The sequence below is a fragment of the Scyliorhinus canicula genome, chromosome 16 (assembly GCF_902713615.1).
Source record: "Scyliorhinus canicula chromosome 16, sScyCan1.1, whole genome shotgun sequence".
Taxonomy (NCBI): domain Eukaryota; kingdom Metazoa; phylum Chordata; class Chondrichthyes; order Carcharhiniformes; family Scyliorhinidae; genus Scyliorhinus; species Scyliorhinus canicula.
In genome coordinates, this window is record NC_052161.1 from 70,206,431 (window position 1) to 70,229,842 (window position 23,412).

General features: G+C 47.9%; 1 protein-coding gene across 42 annotated transcripts in view; it reads right to left on the reverse strand.

Annotated features, from left to right (window-relative positions):
• ank3b (ankyrin 3b) overlaps positions 1 to 23,412 on the reverse strand; it is an 888,954-nt gene that overhangs the window by 274,796 nt on the left and 590,746 nt on the right. For all 42 annotated transcript variants that reach the window (XM_038773874.1, XM_038773871.1, XM_038773899.1 and 39 more), the window contains exon 3: positions 8,303 to 8,401. In XM_038773874.1, the coding sequence (XP_038629802.1) occupies positions 8,303 to 8,401 (99 nt within the window). The remainder of the gene's footprint in view (positions 1 to 8,302; positions 8,402 to 23,412) is intronic.

A 23,412-nucleotide genomic window follows, 5' to 3' on the forward strand; every position in this document is an offset into this window, starting at 1 on the left:
AAAGTCTAGTTTTTTAAAAAATAAATTTAAAGTACTCAATTCATTTTTTTTCCGATTAAGGGCCAATTTAACTTGGCCAATCCACCTACCCTGCCCATCTTTGGGTTGTTGGGGCGAGACTCACGCAGACACGGGGAGAATGGGCAAACTCCTCACGGACAGTGACCGAAGACCAGGATCGGACCTGGGTCCTCAGTGCTGTGAGGCAGCAGTGCTAATCACTGCGCCACCGTGCCACCCATTCCTGTGAGGCAGCAGTGCTAACCACCCACTGCGCCACCCGGCCACCGCTGTAAAATCTATTCTATGTGGAGCTTGTATTTGTTAAGCAAAAACACAGTCTGACCTGCCTCAGATGTAATTTGATGGAAAGCCATCACTGCTGCCATTCTGATGGTCTACCCTTCATTGAGGTGCAGGTTAATTCTGAATGGACAGCTCAGATAGGCTTGCAGTTTGCCAAGACAATATTCACAGTGTCAAATACCCTGGGTACCTTGGAAAGGGAAATAGGAACATAGGAGCAGGAAAGGGCCATTCAGCCCCTCGAGTCTGCTCTGACATTCAATTAGATCATGGCTGATCTTCTGTCTCTATTTTCCTGCACTATGCACATATCCCTTGATATCTTCAATAGCTAGGAATCTATTTATCTCTATCTTGAACATACTCAATAACTGAGCCTCTGCAGCTCTCTGGGTTAGGGAAGTCCAAAGATACGCCATCCACCTTAGTCCTAAGTGGTTTACCTTTTATCTGAGACTATGTCACCTGGTCCTACAGCCCCCCCCCCCCAAGCTGGGGGAAACACCCTATCAAGCCGTGAAAGAATTCTGTATGTTTCAATCAAGTCTCCTTTCATTCTTCTAAACTATAGAGAACACAGGCCCAATCTCCACAATCTCTCCTCATAGAACAATGCACAATCCCAGGGATCAGTCTGGTGAACCTTTGCTGCAATCCCTCTAATAGTAAGGAAAGGTTTCAGCGGGCGTTGAGATTGAAGTTTGGCTGTGGTGTTCCTCACAGCCAATTACACTGATGGACTAACCCCTGAAAGGAATGGAAGGCAGAGTGATGTGCTCCTGGTCCCTTGGTGCTTCTTCTACTGTAATCCCTACAGAAGGCGTTATGCTGATCAACTCAATCCCTGCTGCAGCTCACAGTCCCAGCAAGCATGTAGATTCACTTCAATGACAAGCAGGAATGTAGCTGTTAATTTACCTCATACTTCTTCCAACACAGGTCAAATGTCTTCACTGACCAAAATCACCTCCCCATTTTCAGATGCTAAACTAAATGACAAATCTCCTTTACGTTTTCCAATAAAACTTGCATTTATGTAGCACCATTCACATGCTCCGCGTGTTCCAAAGCAATCTCCTGCCATTGAAGTACTTCCGAAGTGCAGTCAGCCAATTTGTGCTCAACAAACTCCCGCGAACGTGATCGGATAATCTGTTTTGGCAATACTGACAGAACAATAAATTTTGGCGAGACAGGACATCCCCTTGTTATTTTCTGAATAGAATTCATAGAATCCCAATAGTGCAGAAGGAAGCCATTCGGCCCATCAGGTCTGCACCGACCCATTGAAAAAGCATCCTACCCAAGCCCACTCCCTGCCCTATCCCTGTAACCCCACCTAATCTTTGGACACCAAGGGGAAATTTAGCATGGCCAATCTACCTAACCTGCACACCTTTGGACACCAAGGGAAAATTTAGCATGGCCAATCTACCTAACCTGCACACCTTTGGACACCAAGGGGATATTTAGCATGGCCAATCCACCTAACTTGCACATTTTAGGACTGTGGGAGGAAACCGGCCCACCCGGAGGAAACCCACGCAGACACAGGGGAGAACATGTCCACTCTACACAGTCACCCAAGGCCAGAATTGAACCCAGGTCCCTGGTGCTGTGAGGCAGCAGGGATAGCCACTGTGCCACAATGCCATTATGGCATCTTCTAGCACTACCTCAGAGGGCAGGTTAGGCCCTCAGTTTAACGTCTCATTTGAAAGGTGGCTCAGCCAACGCTGCAGCACACGCTCAGTACTGTGCTGGAGTGTCGGCCTAGATTTTGTGTGCAAGTCCCAGAAGTGGGATATTTTTAATATATTTGTAACATTTTTAAACCATAAGATTGAAACATTTTCATCCTTAGAAACCAAATACAATCAAAGATTTGCTCTTTGAATAGTGAAGCAAAACTGTAAATGAGCAGATAGAAATGACAGCTGTTGTGTGAGAAAGAAATGTGAGGACACAGATGGAGAATCGAGTATTTCATTCGGTATAAACTGAAACTGATCCCAACATTTTGACCTCTGGCAGCTGATTATATCTCTTCTAAAAATAAAAACAAAACTACATGTTTTGTGGTGGAGTGAAAAATGTGTCTTGGAACCCAACGGTGGCGCAAGGGTTAGCACTGCTGCCTCAGAGCGCCAGGGACCCGGGTTCAATTCTGGCCTCGGTTGACTGTTTGTGTGCAGTTTGCACTTTCTCCCTGTCTCTGCATGGGTTTCTTCCGAGTACTCCGGTTTCCTCCCACAGTCCAAAGGTGTGCAGATTAGATGGAGTGACCACGCTAAATTAACTTGCCCCTTAGTGTCCAAAGGTTAGGTGGGGTAACTAGGTTACGGGGATAGGGTGGATACGTGGGCTTAAGTAGGAAGCTCTTTCAGGGTCTAGTACAGATTTGATGGGCCTAATGGCCTCCTTCTGCACTGTAAATTCTATGATTCTATCACTCTCGTCCTCCCTCACTCAAATTAACACATCACAGTATACCACGATGGCACATGTACCTGTGCAAGTTGAGTGTGCGGAGTGTGAGGAATTTTAGTCTGCAGACCCACACAACCAGACATAGGAACAGCTTCTTCCCCACAGGTTCTAGACTCCTCAACGATTCTCCCTCGGACTGATCTGTTCCCTGTAAGAACACCATTCTCGACACCCGATGCTGCTCTTGCTCATGTATTTGCTTTGTTTGGCCCCTTGTTCTGCACTGTAACCAATCACTATCTGTCATGTACTATTTGTCAATGTACTCTGTCAATTATTCTTTTTGTCTACTATGTACGCACTGTGTACGTTCCCTTGGCTGCAGAAAAATACTTTTCACTGTAAATCTGTACATGTGACAATAAATAAATCAATCAATCAATCAGCCATTATTCTAAAAATTTAGGTCCTTCATACATTTCTCCACCAATTTCCAATTACTTAGCCATAGGTCTGAGTGGTACCCAATAAACCCACACCTTTCAGCAGCCTTGACTCACTCACTCCCACTGTAGCAAACTCCAAAATACTGCGGGAGTTAGATGTCCTGTTTGAGAAGAGCGTACTGGGTGATAGGACAACAACCCCTGTCTAATACATAGAAACATACATAGAAAATAAAAGCTGGAAGAGGCCATTCAGCCCTTCGAGCCTGCTCCACCATTCATTATGATCATGGCTGATCATCAAGTTCAAAACCCTGATAACACCTTCCCCCATATCCCTTGATCCCTTCAGCCCCAACAGCTATATCTAATTACTTCTTGAAATTACACAACATTTTGGCCTCAACTACTTTCTGTGGTAGTGAATTCCACAGATTCATCACTCTCTGGATAAATAAATATCTCCTCACCTCAGTCCTAAAAGGTTTACCGCTTATCCTCAAACTATGACCCCCTAGTTCAGGACCGCCTCACCATCAGGAACATTCTTTCTGAATCGACCCTGTCTAATCCTGTTAGAATTTTGTGAGTGACTACAAGATCCCCTCTCACTCTTCTAAACTCCAATTAATATAACCTTAACCGACATAGTCTCTCCTCATATGACTGTCCCACCATCCCAGGAATCAGCCTGGTAAACCTTCGCTGCGCTCTCTCCATAACAAGATCATCTTTGCTCAGATAAGGACACCAAAACTGCGCACAATACTCCAGGTGTGACTCTGACTCCCTATACAATGGCAGTAAAACATCACTAATCCTAAACACAAGATACAGAACACTTGTCACTCTTTAGCTTCCCTTCCATCTTTCCCAAACTCATCACAGCCGTAAGACCCTCCCCTTGATCTCATCCCCACTAAACTGCTGACCACTCAAAGTAACTTCCGGCCCCCACCCACCACAATGTTAGCTGACACTGTAAATGGTCACGCCCTCCTCCAGTCCTAAACCCTCTACCCATTCACCATTATCCTTGACAAAAAAGCATCCAGAACCCTGGCGGTCCTTTCCTCTCCTTGCCTCTCAAATCCTTGCCCATTTCTCTCACAATTCCATGCTAGGATCTCTCCAATCACGCTTTTGCCACACGCTCAACGGACTTGCCGGAACTTCGGACGGGTGCAGGGGCGGATGTCTTTGCCTTCACCTCATGGATGGCTTGGAGGCGAGTCCCATTGAGTTGGAGGTTGGCAACGCCACCATCGCTAACCTCCATGTCTTTGACAGAGGGAAGTATTAAAATATCCTAGCTTGGAAGGGATATTTCCCCTTCTTCTCTAAAGCTCAGCACCTCCAAATGAGTGGTTACAGCACAGATGGAGCTAGTCCCACCCCGCCTCGTACTTACACTTACCTCGTATCCCTGCAATACTTTCCTTTTCAGGTGCTAATCCAATTCCCTTTCACAAACCATGATGTGTCCGAACACTCTCTGGCAGTGCATTGTAAAATCTCAACCACACACTGGAGAAGAATCACACCTCACATTGCCATTGCTTCTTTCACCAGTCACTTTAAATCAGTGTCATCTGGTTCGAGACATCTCCTGCCAACAGGAACAGATTCTCCCTTTCTGCTCTGTCTCGACCCCTCATGATTTTAGACACCTCTATCAAATCTCCAATCAACCTTCTCCTTGAGCGGGCAGCACGGTGGCACAGTGGTTAGCATTGCTGCCTACGGCGCTGAGGACCCGGGTTCGAATCCCGGCCCTGGGTCAATGTTCGTGAGGAGTTTGCACATTCTCCCTGTGTCTGCGTGGGTTTCACCCCCACAACCCAAAGATGTGCAGGGTAGGTGGATTGGCCACGGTAAATTGCCCCTTAATTGGAAAAAAATAATTGGGTACTCTAAATTTTTTTTAAAACCTTCTCCTTGAGAACATCCTCAGCTTCTCCAATCTGTCTATATAACTGAAGTCCATCGATCCTGTAACCGATCTCTTACATCTTTTCCACACCTCCCCTAAGGCCTTCACATCCTTACTAAGGTTCGGTGCCCGGAATTGGACTCAACACTCTAATTGAGGCTGAACTAGTATTTTATAAAGACCCACCATTAAATCCTTGCTTATGCGCCCTATGCCCAAACTCACAGCAAGTTCAAACCATTCACTTTTGTCCACACTGACCTCCTCTGGCTCCAGGTTCGTCCAACACATGGAATTTAAAATAATTTTCCTTAAGTATAAAATACATTTCATTGGCACACTTCTCCCTCTAGTCACCCTCCCAACTATGCGCTTTCACCTCTTTCCCCTTCCATTCTGCTCAAAAAACATTTTCCCTCCAACTCTGGTTTCTCATGTGTTCTCTCTCACTTCATCCACCACTGGCAGCTGTGACATGAGCAGTCTAGGTTCTAAACCCTTGAACCCTACCCACCTCCCTCATCTCCATTTGCATTCCTTAAAAGCTTGATTTAATCAAACTGTTTGTCACCCCTCCCATTATCAGCTTCATTGGCTCAAGGACCATTTTATTGGATTCAGCCTCTTTGAGATGTTTTTCTATTTTTAAAGATTTTTTTTGTTTTTGTTGTTCCTACGTTGATGAACTGCTTCAAGTTTTCTTAGCCTGTAAATTGAAAGGGAGAATGCTAGGGAGAAAAGAGTGAAGAGTGAGATGAAGAAGAGGGGAAAAAGAAAGGAGAGAAGAATAATGAGTGAAGAGAAATGGAAATGAATAACAGGGAGAGGAAAATGACTAAAGAGTTAAAGATAGGTGGGCAGTACGGTGGTGCAGTGGTTAGCACTGCTGCTTCGAGGCGCCGAGGTCCCAGGTTTGATCCCGGCTCTGGGTCACTCTCCATGTGGAGTTTGCACATTCTCTCTGTGTTTGCTTGCGTTTCGCCCCCACATCCCAAAGATGTGCAGGGTAGGTGGATTGGCCACGCTAAATTGCCCCTTAATTGGAAAAAATGAATTGGGTATTCTAAATTCATATTTTAAAAAATAGTTAAAGATAGGTAACGTGAGAGAATTTGAAGGAGATTCATCACTAGATCAAGAGAATGCTGATTTGAAAACATGGGGCAAAGAAAGCGGCTTCCATTATTGTGAACAATGATGTTTATTCTCAATTGATAAACCGGTGCACCTCCGTGTATTTTTTGTGCGTGTGTAACAGGTAGCTTGTGTACCCCTTGGGCCTTACTGGCTGGCCAGATGTGCAGGATAGGGGATGGAGTGTGAGGAAACTGGAGTCAGTCGCAGCCTCAGCCTCTCCCTGTATTGACTCAGCCCCCAGGTGCTGCCCTGGTCATTTATAGTGCAATGATTTTGCTTTCCCACTCAGCTCTGCACTTTCCGCATGTAATGCCAGCTATTTACATGCACTGCCTTGGTTTGCAGTGTCCTTCTGCAGCAAGCCTTACTCCCACATGTTACTTACTGTTACCCTGGTCACACAGTATCTCTACTGTCAGATCCTGACAACGATTACCTTTGAGAATCAAACTTCAATGACAGCTGGCAGAATCTCTATGCTAGGGGAACAAACTGTCTTGCTGCAGCGATGGGCAAGCTAGGTTAGTGAATGGGCTGCAAGTTTGAAATCGGGTTTGTTCTCTAACTGTGACCCTTAAATAAGGTTGAATACATTTAATATATGTCAAATATTTCAGAACAAGTTATAGAAAATGCTTAATCATTTATATATTAATAGAACTGTCATCAACTTCAAGTGGTAAAAATGGATGAAATGTTTACGCTTGATTGGACAATCGGCTCTCACAGTCAATGTTGTGTACAATCAGCACGCACCTCACTTCACTTGCACTTGCTTTACGTGCGAATCACTTCAGTTATACTGGTGGGAAAAAAGCTACCCGATGGAAACCAGCGGAGTGTCACAACCCTGTGCATGGGCAACGGTCAACAAAATGTCTCATGGGCCCCAGTCAGAACCCACAAGGGCCACATGTGATCCCCGGGCCGCACATTGCCCCACTTTGCCTTAATGTAATGTTATATTTTGTAGCCAGGATGACCCAGGCACACCACAAACAGTGGAGCACTTTTGAAGCACAGTTCCTGTTGTGTAGGTAACCATGACAATCAAGTACTGCAGCACGACTGGATGTGTGACAACAGTCTGACAACATGAGAGGGTTGGAGAGGTAGAGCGAGGTATTGTCAGCATACATGTCTGCAAATTCCTCTTCAAACACTGCAATACATATCCACCTGAGCCACTGGAATAAGCCGAAGGGGCCTCAGTTGAACATCTCATCAAGGACGGCACCTCAGACAGTTCAGCACTTCTTCAGTACTGCTCTAAAGTGCAAATCTAGATTTTATGCTTGGTGCGCTTGAACATACAACCTTCTGACTCAGCAATGAGTGCCAACACTGAACTAAATTGAGTCAGATAGGCAAGTTTTTTCCTCACTTTACCAAAATATATCGCCGTTCCTACACTGTCGCTGGGTCAAATTCTGGAATTTCTTCCCTAAGAGCACTGCGGGTGCACCTATACCACAGGGACCACAGCGGTTAAAGGCAGCAGCTCACCACCAACTTCTCAAGGGCATCTAGGGATGGGCAATAAAAGCTGGCCTGGACAGCGACACCCACATCCCGTAAATTAATTTTTTGAAAGTCCAAATGATGGGCACGCAGCAACAGCTAAAGAGAACATCTTAACACACCATCACTCAAACGTTATCTAAGATAGGCCTGTTCCAGAGACACAACAATGACTTCTGTACTTCTCTCCCATATCCTCACTGTTTTCTTTACTTATAAACCTCAGAGGTTGTCATTTTATCTCTCTTTTAACCCACTTCCCCCAAGCCATGTGCACTTTGCCAGTCTGTTCCCATAGTCTCCATGCCATGCATTGTAAATAAACAAGAGGGGAGGTTGATGACTTGATCCCAGGTCGCTACGTCTCACATGGCCATTGGGAAGCGCTCAGGAGAAGTCCAGCATGATGCCTTCCTAGCTTCCTGCCTAATGGCATGGCTAAGATTGTGATCATTGGTGCAAACTGGAGATCTATCCCTTCTTAGAAGGCAGACGGCGTTACTGACTAAGCACGAGGTCACATCCTTACCTTGGTTGCTGCGTCCACATTAGCACCTAGCTGGATCAGTTCAGAAACAACCCCGATGTGGCCTTCCTTCGATGCAAGGTGGAGAGCATTCAGCCCATTCTGAAAAACAGCAAATGGAACAGTATTATATCAAAAAGGACTCTGGATAATAGATTAATTTAGAGAAACACAAAAACAGGAGTGTCACCCAGCCACTCCACCCTGGTCTGCCATTCAATGAGATTATTGCTGATCTTAACTTTACCAACCCACATTGAATCTGTCGTTATAATAGCCTTCCCTAAAGAAACCTATAATCTCAGCTTTGAAATTATTAATGATCGCCAGCTTCTGACGCTTTTTAGGGTAGAGAGTTCCAGATTTCCAGGACCATTTTGAGTGAAGAAGTGTTTCTGAACGGCCGAACTCTAATTTTACAGCACTTTTCATGCCACCTGGACTTCGATGCAGACTTTACAACCAATACAGTACTTTTGAAGTCAGGTCAGCACTGTGGCACAGTGGTTAGCACTGCTGCTTCACGGTGTTCCCTCCGCGTCTGTGTGGTTCTCACCCCCACATCCAAAGATGTGGTGGATTGGCCATGCTAAATTGAGTAAGGGGGGAATGCCAGATTAGTATATAATCTGACATTTTCTAACTCCAATCTGTGTTGTAGGAGCAGCTTTTAAATATCAGAGCCATGCCCCTGTGCCCATCTACAAAGGTGACACTGGCATCTCGTGCCACGGACTCACAGATGCAACCAGAACAACCGTGATTTTATTCAATGCCAGAGCAGGCCTATTCCTGTTCCAAAATCCTATGTTCCCACGTCTGGCCTATATGCGACTCCGAACTGCCTTCTGAAATGACCCAGCAAGCCACTCAATTGTCAAGAAAGCAATCCACCACCACCTCGTCAAGGGAAATTCCAGGTGGCCAATAAGTGCCGACCTTTTCAGCAACAACACCCGCCTGTGAATACATTTTTTTTAATAAAAGCCCAAAAATGCATTGGCTCCAATGCCAAATCCTTCATGGTCCCAGCCCATTCGATTTCTGCAAATCCTCCAATCATACTTCACGTTCCTGTACCCACTTCATGGAAATGGGCCTTTTGAACAAACCCCATCTCTTCATTCCCCCTTTGTGTGTTTTTTTTTACAGTGAGATTTGCTGTGCTCTCTAGAGATCTATTCTCATCATTTTCAACTCCTTTGCATTTAAGAACTTCAAAATAGATCTTTTTGAACAAGCTTTTGGTCACCCCTCTAAAGTCTCCCTGCATAACTTGGCATCCACTCTGTTTACATCTGTGAATTGTGTTAGGATATATTCTATATTGAAGAAGCTTCCTATATTTCTCGCCAAGCCAGTCTCCCTACGAGTGTCAGCATGAAATACAAGGCCCTTATCTCAGAAGGAATTGAGCTTCTTGTATAAATATGTTAAGTATTATATCATTCTTTTTATTCTTCTGTTGCTCAGTGTCCCAGAGGAAAAAGATCCACATCTGTAGTGAAAGCTTGACAGTGCCAGGTTTATATTCACTTCTGCTTTTTAAATAGCCACTTGTATCATGGATGGACCTGCTGTTTCGAATGTTATCTTGCATTTACATGAAACTGTATTCCCAGTTATGCACTTGCCTAACTGGTGCTCACATGTCAAGTCTGCAAGAATGGCATGTCACAACATAATTGTTCAACTGCGTTTTACCCAGTCTCATTGGAGATTTTGCACTGAATTGAAAGGGTTTTGCAGTCACAGGCAAGGTACTTGGCAAACCACTTTGAGCGTTCTTCACTGATGTAGTCAGCACGGCAATATATCATTGCTGACGTGACTTACCCCGGTTCTTCTCAAAGTCCCAAATAGCCTCTACCACCCTCCTTCTCCCTTTAGAACTGCAGCATTGGTGCTCAGCAGCCCATGGGGCTCTACAACACATGAACATGTAACTAGATAAAACTCCTGATTGTAAGGCATATCTATAATATTAATGGAACAGAGGAAAATCTGGTCACCCAACCATTTGTGTGATACACCACTGTTGCCATGTGATCACGTAAGCTCTTGTCAGACAGTGCAACTGGCAAGACTATGCGAATGAAGCTTAATATTGGCGGCACCGTAGCACAATGGTTAGCACTGTTGCTTCACAGCGCCAGGGACCCAGGTTCAATTCCCACTTGGGTCATTGTCTGTGCGGAGTCTGCACGTTCTCCCTGTGTGTGCGTGGGTTTCCTCCGAGTGCTCTGGTTTCATTCCACAAGTCCCAAAATACGTGCTGTTGTTGAATTGCACATTCTGAATTCTCCCTCAGTGTACCCTCAGTGTGCGGGAATGTGGCGACTAGGGGCTTTTCACAGTAACTTTATTGCAATGTTAATGTAAGCCTATTTGTGGCAATAATAAAGGTTATTATTTTAACATAAGTATATGTCAACATTCTAAGCAGGAAAGCCAATCTTTTCGACCATAGTGGGCCGGATCTTGAATAACGACGAGTCAGAATACAGGAGGGAAATAGAGAACCTAGTGGAGTGGTGTAGCGACAACAATCTCTCTCTCAATGCCAGCAAAACGAAAGAGCTGGTCATTGACTTCAGGAAGCAAAGTACTGTACACACCCCTGTCAACATCAACAGGGCAGAGGTGGAGTTGGTTAGCAGTTTCAAATTCCTAGGGGTGCACATCACCAAAAATCTGTCCAGGTCCACTCATGTCGACACTATCACCAAGAAAGCACAACAGCGCCTATACTTCCTCAGGAAACTAAGGGAATTCGGCATGTCCACATTAACCCTTACCAACATTTACAGATGCACCATAGAAAGCATCCTATCGGGCTGCATCACAGCCTGGTATGGCAACTGCTCGGCCCAGGACCGCAAGAAACTTCAGAGAGTCGTGAACACCACCCAGTCCATCACACAAACCTGCCTCCCATCCATTGACTCCATCTACACCTCCCGCTGCCTGGGGAAAGCGGACAGCATAATCAAAGATCCCTCCCACCCGGCTTACTCACTCTTCCAACTTCTTCCATCGGGCAGGAGATACAGAAATCTGAGAACACGCACAAACTCAAAAACAACTTCTTCCCCACTGTCACCAGACTCCTAAATGACCCACTTATGGGCTGACCTCATTAACACTACACCCTGTATGCTTCATCCGATGCCAGTGCTTATGTAGTTACATTGCATATGTTGTGTTGCCCTATTATGTATTTTCTTTTATTCCCTTTTCTTCCCATGTACTTAATGATCTGCTGAGCTGCTCACAGAAAAATACTTTTCACTGTACCTCGGTACACGTGACAATAAACAAATCCAATCTGAATGATGCTTGGTGTATATCAGCAGTTATATGGGCGGTATTTATTCCAGCTCATTGTGGTGAGAAACACATTGGCTGGGCTCTCTATATAATGAGAAGCTGCACGTCAGTCTGCCGACAGTGGGATACATCTGCCATTCAGTTGGAAGCAGGAAAGGGCTGAGGTGCGCAAATTGTCCGCTTGCAGCAGAATGACTCATTAACGAAACACTCAACGTCAATTTTCCCTGAGTCCACCAGAACTTTGTGGTGGGTCAGAGATTAAATGGAAGCTGCACAACTCTCTTGTGCCTCCTGAAGGAAACCTTCTTGGTGATGTGTTGGGTATGCTGGGTCTGTGGGGACTGCGTTTACTAGAGCAGTGAGAGAGACAGGCTACCAACACTTGTAGAAGTACAACACTATTATATTTAACTATGAGCTGTTAAACATACTTGCACTGTGGGTTGACACTATGTTAGGTTGACTGAAGATCTATGGCTAACCTGACCAGCCTATACTGCTAGCACATGGTAGATGTTCGTGCTATTGACTGCGGGCTCTGTCTGACTCAGAGGCTGCATCCCGAATGAGCGGGAAAACTAGTGCCCTATGGCTTTATTGTGACTGTGCCCTATCTGGTGATTGGTTGCTGTGTTCTGTGTGTTGATTGGTCTTTCAGTGTGTCAGTCAGTGTGTGTCTATGCACTATCATATACTGGTGTGTATATTATGACAGTCGGGTTTGGCTGTGGCCTCATTGAGGGAGTCCCTTATTGAGAGGCAATGAGTGTCCAATCATTGGGGGGAGGGGGGGGAGAGAGGAGTCGCTGAAAGCCACTCTCCAGCCCTTACCTTCGACACCACGGCTGCCCCCCCCCCCCTCCCAGCAATGCCCCTCACGTTCCCATTCACCTGTTTGTGGGGATCCAAAGGTAAACTAACCATAGTCCTAGATGACCATAGGCTGCTTTCCCCTTTGAGAGGGAGAGCTGACTTCTGGAGGTGATTTAACCCGAGGATCACCACACCTCAGACAAGGGGCAAGGTTGAGAAGGCTGGGCCTTCATGTATAACCTCAGCCAGTACAGGAATTGAACCCGCGTTGTTGGCCTTCGCTTTGCACCACGAACCAGTGTCCAACCAATCGAGTCAAACCGGTTCAACCAAATGAGTTAAACCGGCTGACGTTAAATAAAGAATGCATTTTTGCTGAATGTGAATTCAGTACAGTCGTGGGTGTAAAGGGACATTGATTGCAGTGATTGTGAGTACTCAGTTATCAAGCCCCATTCAGATACAGCCTCCAAAGTTGGGCAATTGGTACCTATAAGACCACAAGATACAGGAGAAGAATTAGGCCATTCGGCCCATCGGGTCTGCTCTGCCATATCCCCATTCTCCTGCCTTCTCCCCATAACCCCTGATCCCCTTATTAATCAAGAACATAGAATATAGAACATACAGTGCAGAAGGAGGCCATTCGGCTCATCGAGTCTGCACCCACCCACTTGAGCCCTCACTTCCACCCTATCCCTGTAACCCAATAACCTCTCCTAACCTTTTTTGGTCACTAAGAACAATCTATCATGGCCAATCCACCTAACCTGCACGTCCGGTGGGAGGAAACCGGAGCACCCGGAGGAAACCCACGCAGACACGGGGAGAACGTGCAGACTCCGCACAGGAATAGAACCTGGGACCCTGGCGCTATGAAGCCACAGTGCTAATCACTTGTGCTACCGTGCTGCCCACTATCTAGCCTATATATCTCTGGGCAGGATTCTCCGGCCGTGCCAGTCCGGCGCCTGGAAATTCCCTCCTGATGTCAATGGACCTTCACATGGTCCGCGTCCACCCCTGGCAATCTTGCGGTGGGCGGGGCAGAAAAATACAAGTCTCTTCTGATAGGTTCAGTGTTGACAGGTTCATTAGCATTGGGGGGGGGGGGAGGGTGCACTGTGACTTTCAGAGACAGTTCCAGCAATAAAAATCTCGATGACCTTTTCCCCACGTTCCAGTAAAAGGCCAGATATTGTTTCTGGCGACCTGCATAAAAGAAAGTATGCAACAGAAAATATCTCACACATTAGAAACTATCCTAATATCTTGAAAAAATATTTTTCTAAATGGAATATTCCAGCTCTAAAAAGATCACTCCAATTTACACTGTAGCAGACGTTCTTTAAGGAACAAATCTATGAGATACAATTCAGGTTGTAAACTGTGGGATAAATGCCAAAGCAGCAGTGTTGCTGAGACACAATGCAGAATAGAATCAGGTAACAACAAACATTCCAGTGTCTTTGACATTTGGCTATGACTTGCACCTTAATCATTGTTCTGTCCCCTTTTCTACTCCTTCACCATTGGCAAATGCATATTTTACTTTTAAAATATCTTTAATTTACTCTCCAACATAGGTAGCATAATGAATCATTGAATTCCTAAGGTACAGAAGGAGGTCATTCGGCCCACGGAGTCTACACCAACCCTCTGAAAAAACACCCCACCCTGGCCCACTCTCCCACTCTATCCCCCTAACCCTGCAACTGCAATTAACCTTGGACACTAAGGGGCAATTTTATCACGGCCAATTCACCTAACCTCCACATCTTTGGACTGTGGGTGGAGTACCCGGAGGAAACCCATGCAGACACAGGACAGTCACCCAAGGTCAAAATCGAACTCAGGTCCCTGGTGCTGTGAGGCAGCAGTGCTAACCACCCTGCCACTTAATTGTTGAGTGCATGTCATGATTTGAAATATTAAACTGGTTTAAAATGCAGCGTCATTTGGTTGCCTTGTTCATTCACAAGAAGAGATTCAACCCCCATATGCACTAGATCATAACAAATAGGAGTAGGTCATTCAGCCATTTGAGCTTGCTCTGCAATTCAATAAGATCATGGCCGATCTGATTGTGGCCCTAACTCTACCTACCAGACTGACCCCCAAAACTCTCGACTCCCTTGTCAATCAAAAATCTGTCTAACTGAGCCTTGACTACAGTCAATAGTCCAGCTGCTGACTGTGGAGGAGAATTCCAAAGACTAAGGCCCCTCTGAGAGGAAATTCCTCCTCATCCCTGCTCTAAATGGAAGACCTATTATTGTTAAACTGTGCCGCCTAGTCCTAGATCCCCGCATGGGGGGAACCATCCTCCTAATATTTGTCCTGTCCAGCTCCCTCAGAATCTAATACGTTTCAATAAGATCAATTCTCATCCTTCCAAACACTAATGACTACAGGTCCAACCAAAAGGGCAGAGGCCATTTCGTCCAACTACTCTGCACCGACCCTCTGAAAGAGCTTCCTACTTAGGCCCACTGCCCCACCCTATCCCTGCCCCACCCTATCCCTGCCCCACCCTATCCCTGCCCCACCCTATCCCTGCCCCACCCTATCCCTGCCCCACCCTATCCCTGCAACCCCACCTAACCGGAGCAGCAATTATATCATGGTCAGTCCACTAACCTGCACATCTTTGGACTTTTCCTTATGGAATCTTTTTCCTTTGGGTTTTTCCCTTATAAGTCAACCCCTTTGTCACGAGAATTAGCCTGAGTGAATATTCTCTGAGCTGCTTCCAACGCAAGTTTATCCTTCCTTAAATATGGTGACCAAAACTGTACATAGTATTCCAGCTAGAACCCCACCAACACCCTGTACAGCCGGAGCAAGACTTTCCTGTATTTGTACTCCATCCCCCTTGAAATAAAGACTGGCATTCCATTTTCTTTCCCAATTACTTGTAGTATCTGCATGCCAACCTCATGACACATGTACAAAGACTCTCCAATCCCTCTGCCACAGAATTCTGCAGTCTCTCTCCATATAAATAATATTCTGTTTTTCTATTCCTCCCACCAAAGTGGACAACCTCACGTTTTCCCACATTGTAGTCCATCCGCCCACTTTTTGACCACTCTTTTGGCCTATCACTGTCCCTTTGCAGCATCTTTCTATCCTCCTCACAACTTCATTTGTTTGATAATATTTGTTAAAGAAAATGGCCAGAATACAGTTTGGCCCTTCATCCAAGTCATTACCTCAAATCACAAGTAATTGAGGCTCCAGCACTGATCCCTGTGACAGTCCACTGGTTATCTTTTGCCAATCTTAAAATGACCCAACTCTACTTTCTGTTAATTAGGCAATTCTCCACCAGCCCCACAACACCATGAGCTCTTATTTTGTGTAGAGGCCTTTTGCTTTTTGGAAATCCAAAAACACGTGCCTGTGTGGGTTTCCGAGTACTCCGGTTTCCTCCCACAGTCAAAAGACGTGCAAGTTGGGTGGATTGGCCATACTAAATTGCCCCGAGTGTCCAAAAAAATTTAGGTGGGGTTACTGGGTTACGGGGAGGGTGGAGGTGTCGCCTTAGGTAGGGTGCTCTTTCCAAGGGTCGGTGCAGACTTTGACGGGCCAAATGGCCTCCTTCTGCGCTGTAAAGTCTATGATTCTATGAATACATCAACTGGTTCCCCTTTATCCACCCTGCATATTACATCCTCAAAGAACTGTAAATAATTATTTCAAACATGATTTCCCTCTCACCAAACTATGCTGGCTCTGCCTCATTGGAGCTTAATTATGCATTTTCCCACTGAAAGATTTTAGACTAACTCGCCTAGTGTTTCCTACGTTCTGCCTGCTTTCTCTCAGGAATAGAGGAATTACATTAATAGTTTTCCAATCTTCCGGGACCTCTCCAAAATCCAGGGAATTTTGGAAGATTATAACCAACGCATCCATTATCCCAAGAGCCACTTCTTTTAAGGCCCAAGGGTGCAGGTAATCAGGTCCAGGGAACTTGTCAGCTTTTAGCTCTCTTAATTTTCTACTGCTTTTTCTCTAGTGATCGGGATAGTTTTAAATTCCTCCCTCTCTTCTGACTCCTGCTTTTTTACTATTCTTGGGAAGTTTTGTGTGTCTTCTACCATAGTGACAGATACAAAATACACGTTCAGAGTCTCTGCCATTTCATGTTGCTCATTATTAGTTGCCATTCTCATTCTCGAGAGAGGCTTGTCCAATAATTTCACTTGGGGTGGGGAGGGAGTCATATTTTCACTTTTTCCTCACTTCAGGAGCCGATGAGCAAATTTCAGAAAGAAAATGGAGCGATTGCGCTTAAGAGAGAGTTGCGCTTAACGAGGCCATTAAATCGTGTGAGGTACCAAAATCGAGAACCACGCCAGGCGGCGATTGGTTTTAAATCTAACAGGCCAGCCCCCATTGGCGAAATCAGGATTATGAGGTAGCATGGCAAGAAACCAATAATCACCACTTGGGGCCAATTTCCATACAATTAATGGGAGCGGACCTCCCTGATCGAACTACCTCCCCAGAAAATGGTCATGCGGGTGCTGATTGGAACTCCGGTTTAAAAACGAAGCTGGCAGAAGGGCTGCTGCGGGGACCCGAGGAGGTGAGTAACTATCTTCGCTCCTGGGCAATGAGCCCAGGGGCACTCGGGTTGCTGCCACGATGCCCAGTGGGGGGTTGGGGGAATCCCTGGCGGGCCAACCTCGGTCAAAAGAAAGCAACACCACAGATGCAGCGGCCAACATCCGAACACCAAGAAGCTGATCTCCAGCAAGGGGGCCATTTTGGCGACCAGAGGGTGAACATGGGCACCAGGGAGGGGGCCAGCCTGGTCCAGGTAACGTTACGTGGGGGTTTCTGGGATACAGGCCGTGGGGGTCTGGTGAGCAGGGGGCCCCGCTGTGGCCGGGGTGTGTGGGCAGGGTATGTCGAATGGCAGGGGATGTGGGTGGGGGGGGGTAGCAATGGGGGAGTGGGGAGCAATGGGAAAATGGATTGTCCCAGGGTGGAAGACACCGCTGATTGTCAGTCTCACACCCTCTCCCAATCCCTTACAGATAGTACATGCAATGGACGATATCTTGGACCCTGACAAAGTCCAGGCGACCAGACATCAGAGGAGGCGGCGGCATGAGTGTCGACAGAGACTCGAGACAGTGGCCCATGTGCAGGGCCCCGCCCAATACCCTGAGGACCTGCCTCCCATCAGGCCAGAGAGGGACCAGAGGAGGAGGCCGGCAACAGCCCAAGCTGTACAAGTGTCGCTGGTCTTTCGAACAGCATGTGCTGCAGGAGGCTCCGCCTCAACAAGGGGACAGTGCGTTACCTGTGGCATGTACTTGCGGACTTGGCAACACATGGATACCCACTCACGGTGGCCATCAAGGTAACCCCAGCCATGATCTTTTATGCCTCAGGATCATTCCAGGGCTTCAACGGGGACTTCTGCGGCATCTCACAAGTTACAGTCGACAAGTGCATCAGTGAAGATATGGATGCCTTGTTTGCCAGGGCAGCAAACTATATAATCTTTGACATAGAGCATAGAACATACAGTGCCGAAGGAGGCCATTCGGTCCATCGAGTCTGCACCGACCCACTTAAACCCACACTTCCAATTCATCCCCATAACCCAGTAACCCCACCTAACCTTTTTTGGACACTACGGGCAATTTATCATGGCCAATCCACCTAACCTGCACATCTTTGGACTGTGGGAGGAAACCGGAGCACCCGGAGGAAACCCATGCAGACATGGGGAGAACGTGCAGACAGTGACCCAGCAGGGAATCGAACCTGGGACCCTGGTTTCAGTGAAGCCACAGTGCTATCCACTTGTGCCACCGTGTTTCCCTGGACTAGATCCAACAGAATGGTTAGGCAGCAGGATTCTCCACCATTGACAGGATGCCCATTCCTCGTAGAGGATGCAGACTGTGATGTCAAGCACTCCGCCGCTAATTTGGGCCCTCTCCCGTCTGTTGTGGGCCAACTTCTGCTGGGGACACAGGGGGATCATCGCAAGCCACACGCATTGCTCATCGCGGTGGCATGGGGGGGGGGGGGGGGTGAGGAGTATGAGGGAATAGAGAGGAGTGGAGAGAATGTGGGGGGGGGAAGGGGAGTATGAAGGATGGGGGGATGGGGGTGGGGAGGCGTGGGCAGCACTGCTGGAGATGGGTAGGCAGGGGCATGGAACGGTGCTGGGCAGGGTTGGTGCCAGGCATATTACCATTGGGGTTGGGGGTCTGGTGCCAACCCACCCATTCTCCTGGGACTGGCAAGAGTGGTCCCGACAAATTGGCCGGTGGGATCATAACATAGAACATAGAACATAGAACAGTACAGCACAGAACAGGCCCTTCGGCCCTCAATGTTGTGCCGAGCCATGATCACCCTACTCAAACCCACAAATCCACCCTATACCCATAACCCAACAACCCCCCCCCTTAACCTTACTTTTATTAGGACACTACGGGCAATTTAGCATGGCCAATCCACCTAACCCGCACATCTTTGGACTGTGGGAGGAAACCGGAGCACCCGGAGGAAACCCACGCACACAGGGGGAGGACGTGCAGACTCCGCACAGACAGTGACCCAGCCGGGAATCGAACCTGGGACCCTGGAGCTGTGAAGCATTTATGCTAACCACCATGCTACCCTGCTGTGGGTGTGATCGTGTTGGTGTGTGGGGTTAGGGCAAGTGGGAATCCTGACACTGTGAGTGAGCCAGAAACACACACACACACACACACACACTCCCCTCGACCCCTCCCCTAAACCAGCAGGGGCTGGTTTAGCTCACTGGGCTAAATCGCTGGCTTTTAAAGCAGACCAAGCAGGCCAGCAGCACGGTTCAATTCCCGTACCAGCCTCCCCGGACAGGCGCCAGAATGTGGCGACTAGGGGCTTTGCACAGTAACTTCATTGAAGCCTACTCGTAACAATAAGCGATTTTCATTTCATTTTTCATTTTCACTGTAATATCCCACATGGGACCTATGGGGCGGGAATGGTTATCTTCTCTGTGGGCCTTGCCGCGTACGAGCTCCCCCGCTAGGGGCGGGGGGTCTCTAATTGAGGACTGTATAAAAGGTCAGCCAGTAAGGCACTGACCAGAAAGAGACCTTGCAGGGATCTACGGGAACTATGTACACCATATTATAAATAAATCGAGTTCTTTACTTTACTTGGTGTAGACTCCCTCCCCACGTCCTTATTACACTGGCGATAAGGAGTAAACTGGTTTGCTGTCGATGCTGCAACCTACTCGGCTGAGCCACCTCCCTGATTTTCTGGACCCAGGTTGGAACCAATGATTTCGCCAAGCCCCAAGCCTCTATTTGGGTGCTTAGATGCATTTGACGCTGGTGTTGAAGACTGAAATCAGAACGCAAAAAGGTTACGCTTCTTCTTCCGGGCCAAAACCATCACAGAGAACAAGTACCAAATGGCCATACTATTGACGACCTGTGGAGCACATATGTTCAGAGCGATCCGGGGTCTCATGTACCCGGCCGCACCAAGTACACATTCGTTCAACCAGCTTGTGGCACACCACTGTAACCTGACCCAGTCAGTGATTGTTCAAAGGTACCATTTTAATACGGTAGAGAGGCCCCCGGTGAGTCCGTCATCAAGTTGATATCATGGCTACGGAAGATAGTTGGGTTTTGTGAGCATCGGCTGCTTTATTGGATGTGTCCCACGATCGTTTGCTCTGTGGTATAATAGCTCAGTGGGCTAAACAGCTGGTTTGTAATGCCGAACAAGGCCAGCAGCGTGGGTTCAATTCCCGTGCCAGCTGGGAATTCTGAATTCTCCCTCTGTGTACTCGAACAGGTGCCAGAATGTGGCGACCAGGGGCTTTTCACAGTAACTTTATTGCAGTGTTAATGTCAGCCTACTTGTGACATTAAAACATTATTATTATTTGAGACACAGAAAAAACATTTGGCAAAACCGCCCTGACTTTTCAACAAGTGCTCCACATGTCTTTGTCCCGAGAAAGGACGGAACGCAGCACCGCCGCCCCTCACATGGTATCCCCACGACCCGGACTGACTTCTGCAGTGACTCCAGTCCTCTGGGCAAAAAACGCGGGACATCCCCAGACCCGGCTGAAAGGTGATTCTGGTGTGGGTGCTGGCCGAGGTGTAACAGCAGGCAGCAGGAGGCTCAGCACTCCAGGTGCCCTCCGAGGTGTCAGTCTCAGGGCTGGGCCTTGCATCTAGATGATCCAAGGGAGGCAGAGGACGAGGCTGAGATACAGTAAAACTGTCTGGCCTCTGTGCCCTCTATTCATCTTCCAATACACAAGCTGTTGGTGGGCCTCCTGCATGAAGACAAGGCAATCCCGGCCATAGCTTCCACAAGGATGCTGCGCTGGGCCTTGATATTGGCTGCTTACGAATACTCTTTCAAGCATTGCCCAGGGACCCAGATTGCACTGCTGATACGTTGAGCCATCTTCCTCTGCAGACCGAATCTACAAGCCCCCCTACGGTTCTCAAAGTGGTCGCTGTCCTGAATTTTATGGACTCCTCGCCAGTCACTGCATCATGTGTTTGCGACCGGTCACAAACCGACCTGTACTAAGCCAGGGTGCACCATCTGATGCTCTAGGGTAGCCAACATCGACAGCTACCAGGGCGGCTGAAGGCTTTTTCCTCAAGGTTCCCAGAGCTGACTGTAGAAGACTGTGTCCCCCTGTGGGGCACGAGGGCTTGTTGTTACAGCGAAGGGCCAGGCAATCGTGTTGAAGGACCTTCACTGCGGGCACCCCGGAGTGTCCAAAATAAAGATGCTGACGAGAAGTTACATCTGGTGACCGGATTTAGACAAGGATATCGAGATGTTAGCCCAACAGTACTCCATCTTTCAAGAGCACCAGAAGCTCGCTGCAGCGACACCCCTTCACCCTTGGGAGTGACCGGGGTGCCATTGGGCTCACGTACACGTTGATTTTGCCGGTCCATTCCTGGGTTTGATGTTTCTCATCCTGGTGGACACCCACTCTAAGTGGCTGGAGGTCCACAAGATGACGATGATCACCTCCCGGGCAACCGTTGAGCAACCAATAACGGGGCCTCGTTCGCAAGCGAGGAATTTGCTGTTTTTGTGAATATCGACTGGATTTGTCATGTCCATACTGCCCCCTACCACGCGGCAATGAATGGTTTGGCAGGGAGGGCCATGCAGATGGTTAAACACGTGTTAAAGACTTCAGGCCCAATGGACACCAGGCTGGCCATTTTCTATTCTCATACAGGATCATGCAGCACACAGTAACTGGGGCAGCTCCCTCTCAGATGTTAATGGGTTGTAGGCCTTGCACACAACCGAGTTTGATTCTCCCAGATGTTGGCGGGAAGGTGCGCCCGTAACTAGGATTTGCAAGGGCGTTGCCTACTTCGACGTTGAATTCTTTGACGCTTCACACCTGACGACACAGTGTTCGCTTGTAACTTCAACGATAGTGCTTGCTGGCTCTCGAGACTGTCGTCCATAAAACAGAACCAGTCTCTGACCAAGTTTGGGTCCAGGGGCAACAAATGAGACGGCTTTTGGATGACATTTGCTCATGAAGGTTGCTCCTTCGTGAGGTTCCTCGGAAGAAATCTGTCCTGGATCCTCCAGCTTCACTGCCAAACCAACCTGCTGTGACACCTCTGGGCTCTCTTGATGCCGACATGTCCAACGTTATATCTTCCAACTCTGAAATGGAGATACAGATGTCTGAGGGTCTTGAATCCGATTCAACAGTTCAGCTGCCTCCTGTCGGTCATCCACCATAGAGTTCCCGCTGCAGATAACGTTCACCGGCGAGGTATACAGCAACTGATCTGGCGCATCTGTTACACGACGATTTGCCAGAGTCAAAGAGAGACCTATATCATCCACCTGCTCCTCATCGGTCATCGAGGGGGTCTTTGGACTTTGCAAGGGGTGGGGGGAATGTAATATCCCACACAGGACTTACAGGGCAGGAATGAACATCTTCCCATGGTCTTTGCAGAGTACTAGCTCCCTCACCAGAACTCTAATTAACCAGTGGATACAAGGTCGGCCAGTAAGACTCCAACCAGAAAGAGGCCCTGCAGCAGTTGGGGAGACACAGACTCTTATACTCCGCCATACTGGGCAGAACCAGCAGGCAGGCTTCACCAATGATCTTGCTGTCTCAGGTACCTACCACACCATTGGTCTTACAGCCTCAACCTGGGTACCGTAATACCCCGAATAAGGACTACCACATTCACCCCCTGTTAAAAAAAAGAGTCCGGCGGGGGTGGTGGTCTTGCATTATACAGTGGTAGAGATTATGGTGGTACCCGTCGGTGGTACAGTGTTTTGCCTTGTTACACCTTGTTACATGTCACAACTATTTACAGTATTTGTTTACATGTACATATCAAAACGAAGCAATTAGTCGATCTGGGGCCCTGGTCGTCCTCTGTGAATGTCGCAGTTTCAGCAGTGATGTAGGTGCAGGCTCGGGCATCCGTGATGCCGGGAGCGTGACTTTCGGTAGCTTCATCACCCCTAGATGGGACCAGTGGGAGAACTGATCCACCTGGGAAGGGGGCGGCCGTGGGGTGCGCCGGTGGGAGGGAGGGTGGGATAGGTTGGGGGGGGGGGGATGCAGCGGGCACCAGGTCCCGCAGGGAGACTGTATCCTGTCGGCCGTCGGGCTACGCCACGTAAGCATACTGAGGGCTAGCGTGAAGGAGGTGGACCCTCTCGACCAATGGGGCCGACTTTGTGCGCCCGCACGTGTTTGCGGAGCAGGATGGGTCCAAGAGCTGCCAGCCAGGTTGGGAGCGAGGTCCCGGAGGAGGATTTCCTAGGGAAGACAAGGAGACATTCATGAGGTGTTTCGTTTGTCGTACACAGCAGTGATCGGATGGAGTGGAGTCCATCGGGGAGGACCTCTTGCCAGCGGGAGACTCGGAGATTTCTGGACTGCA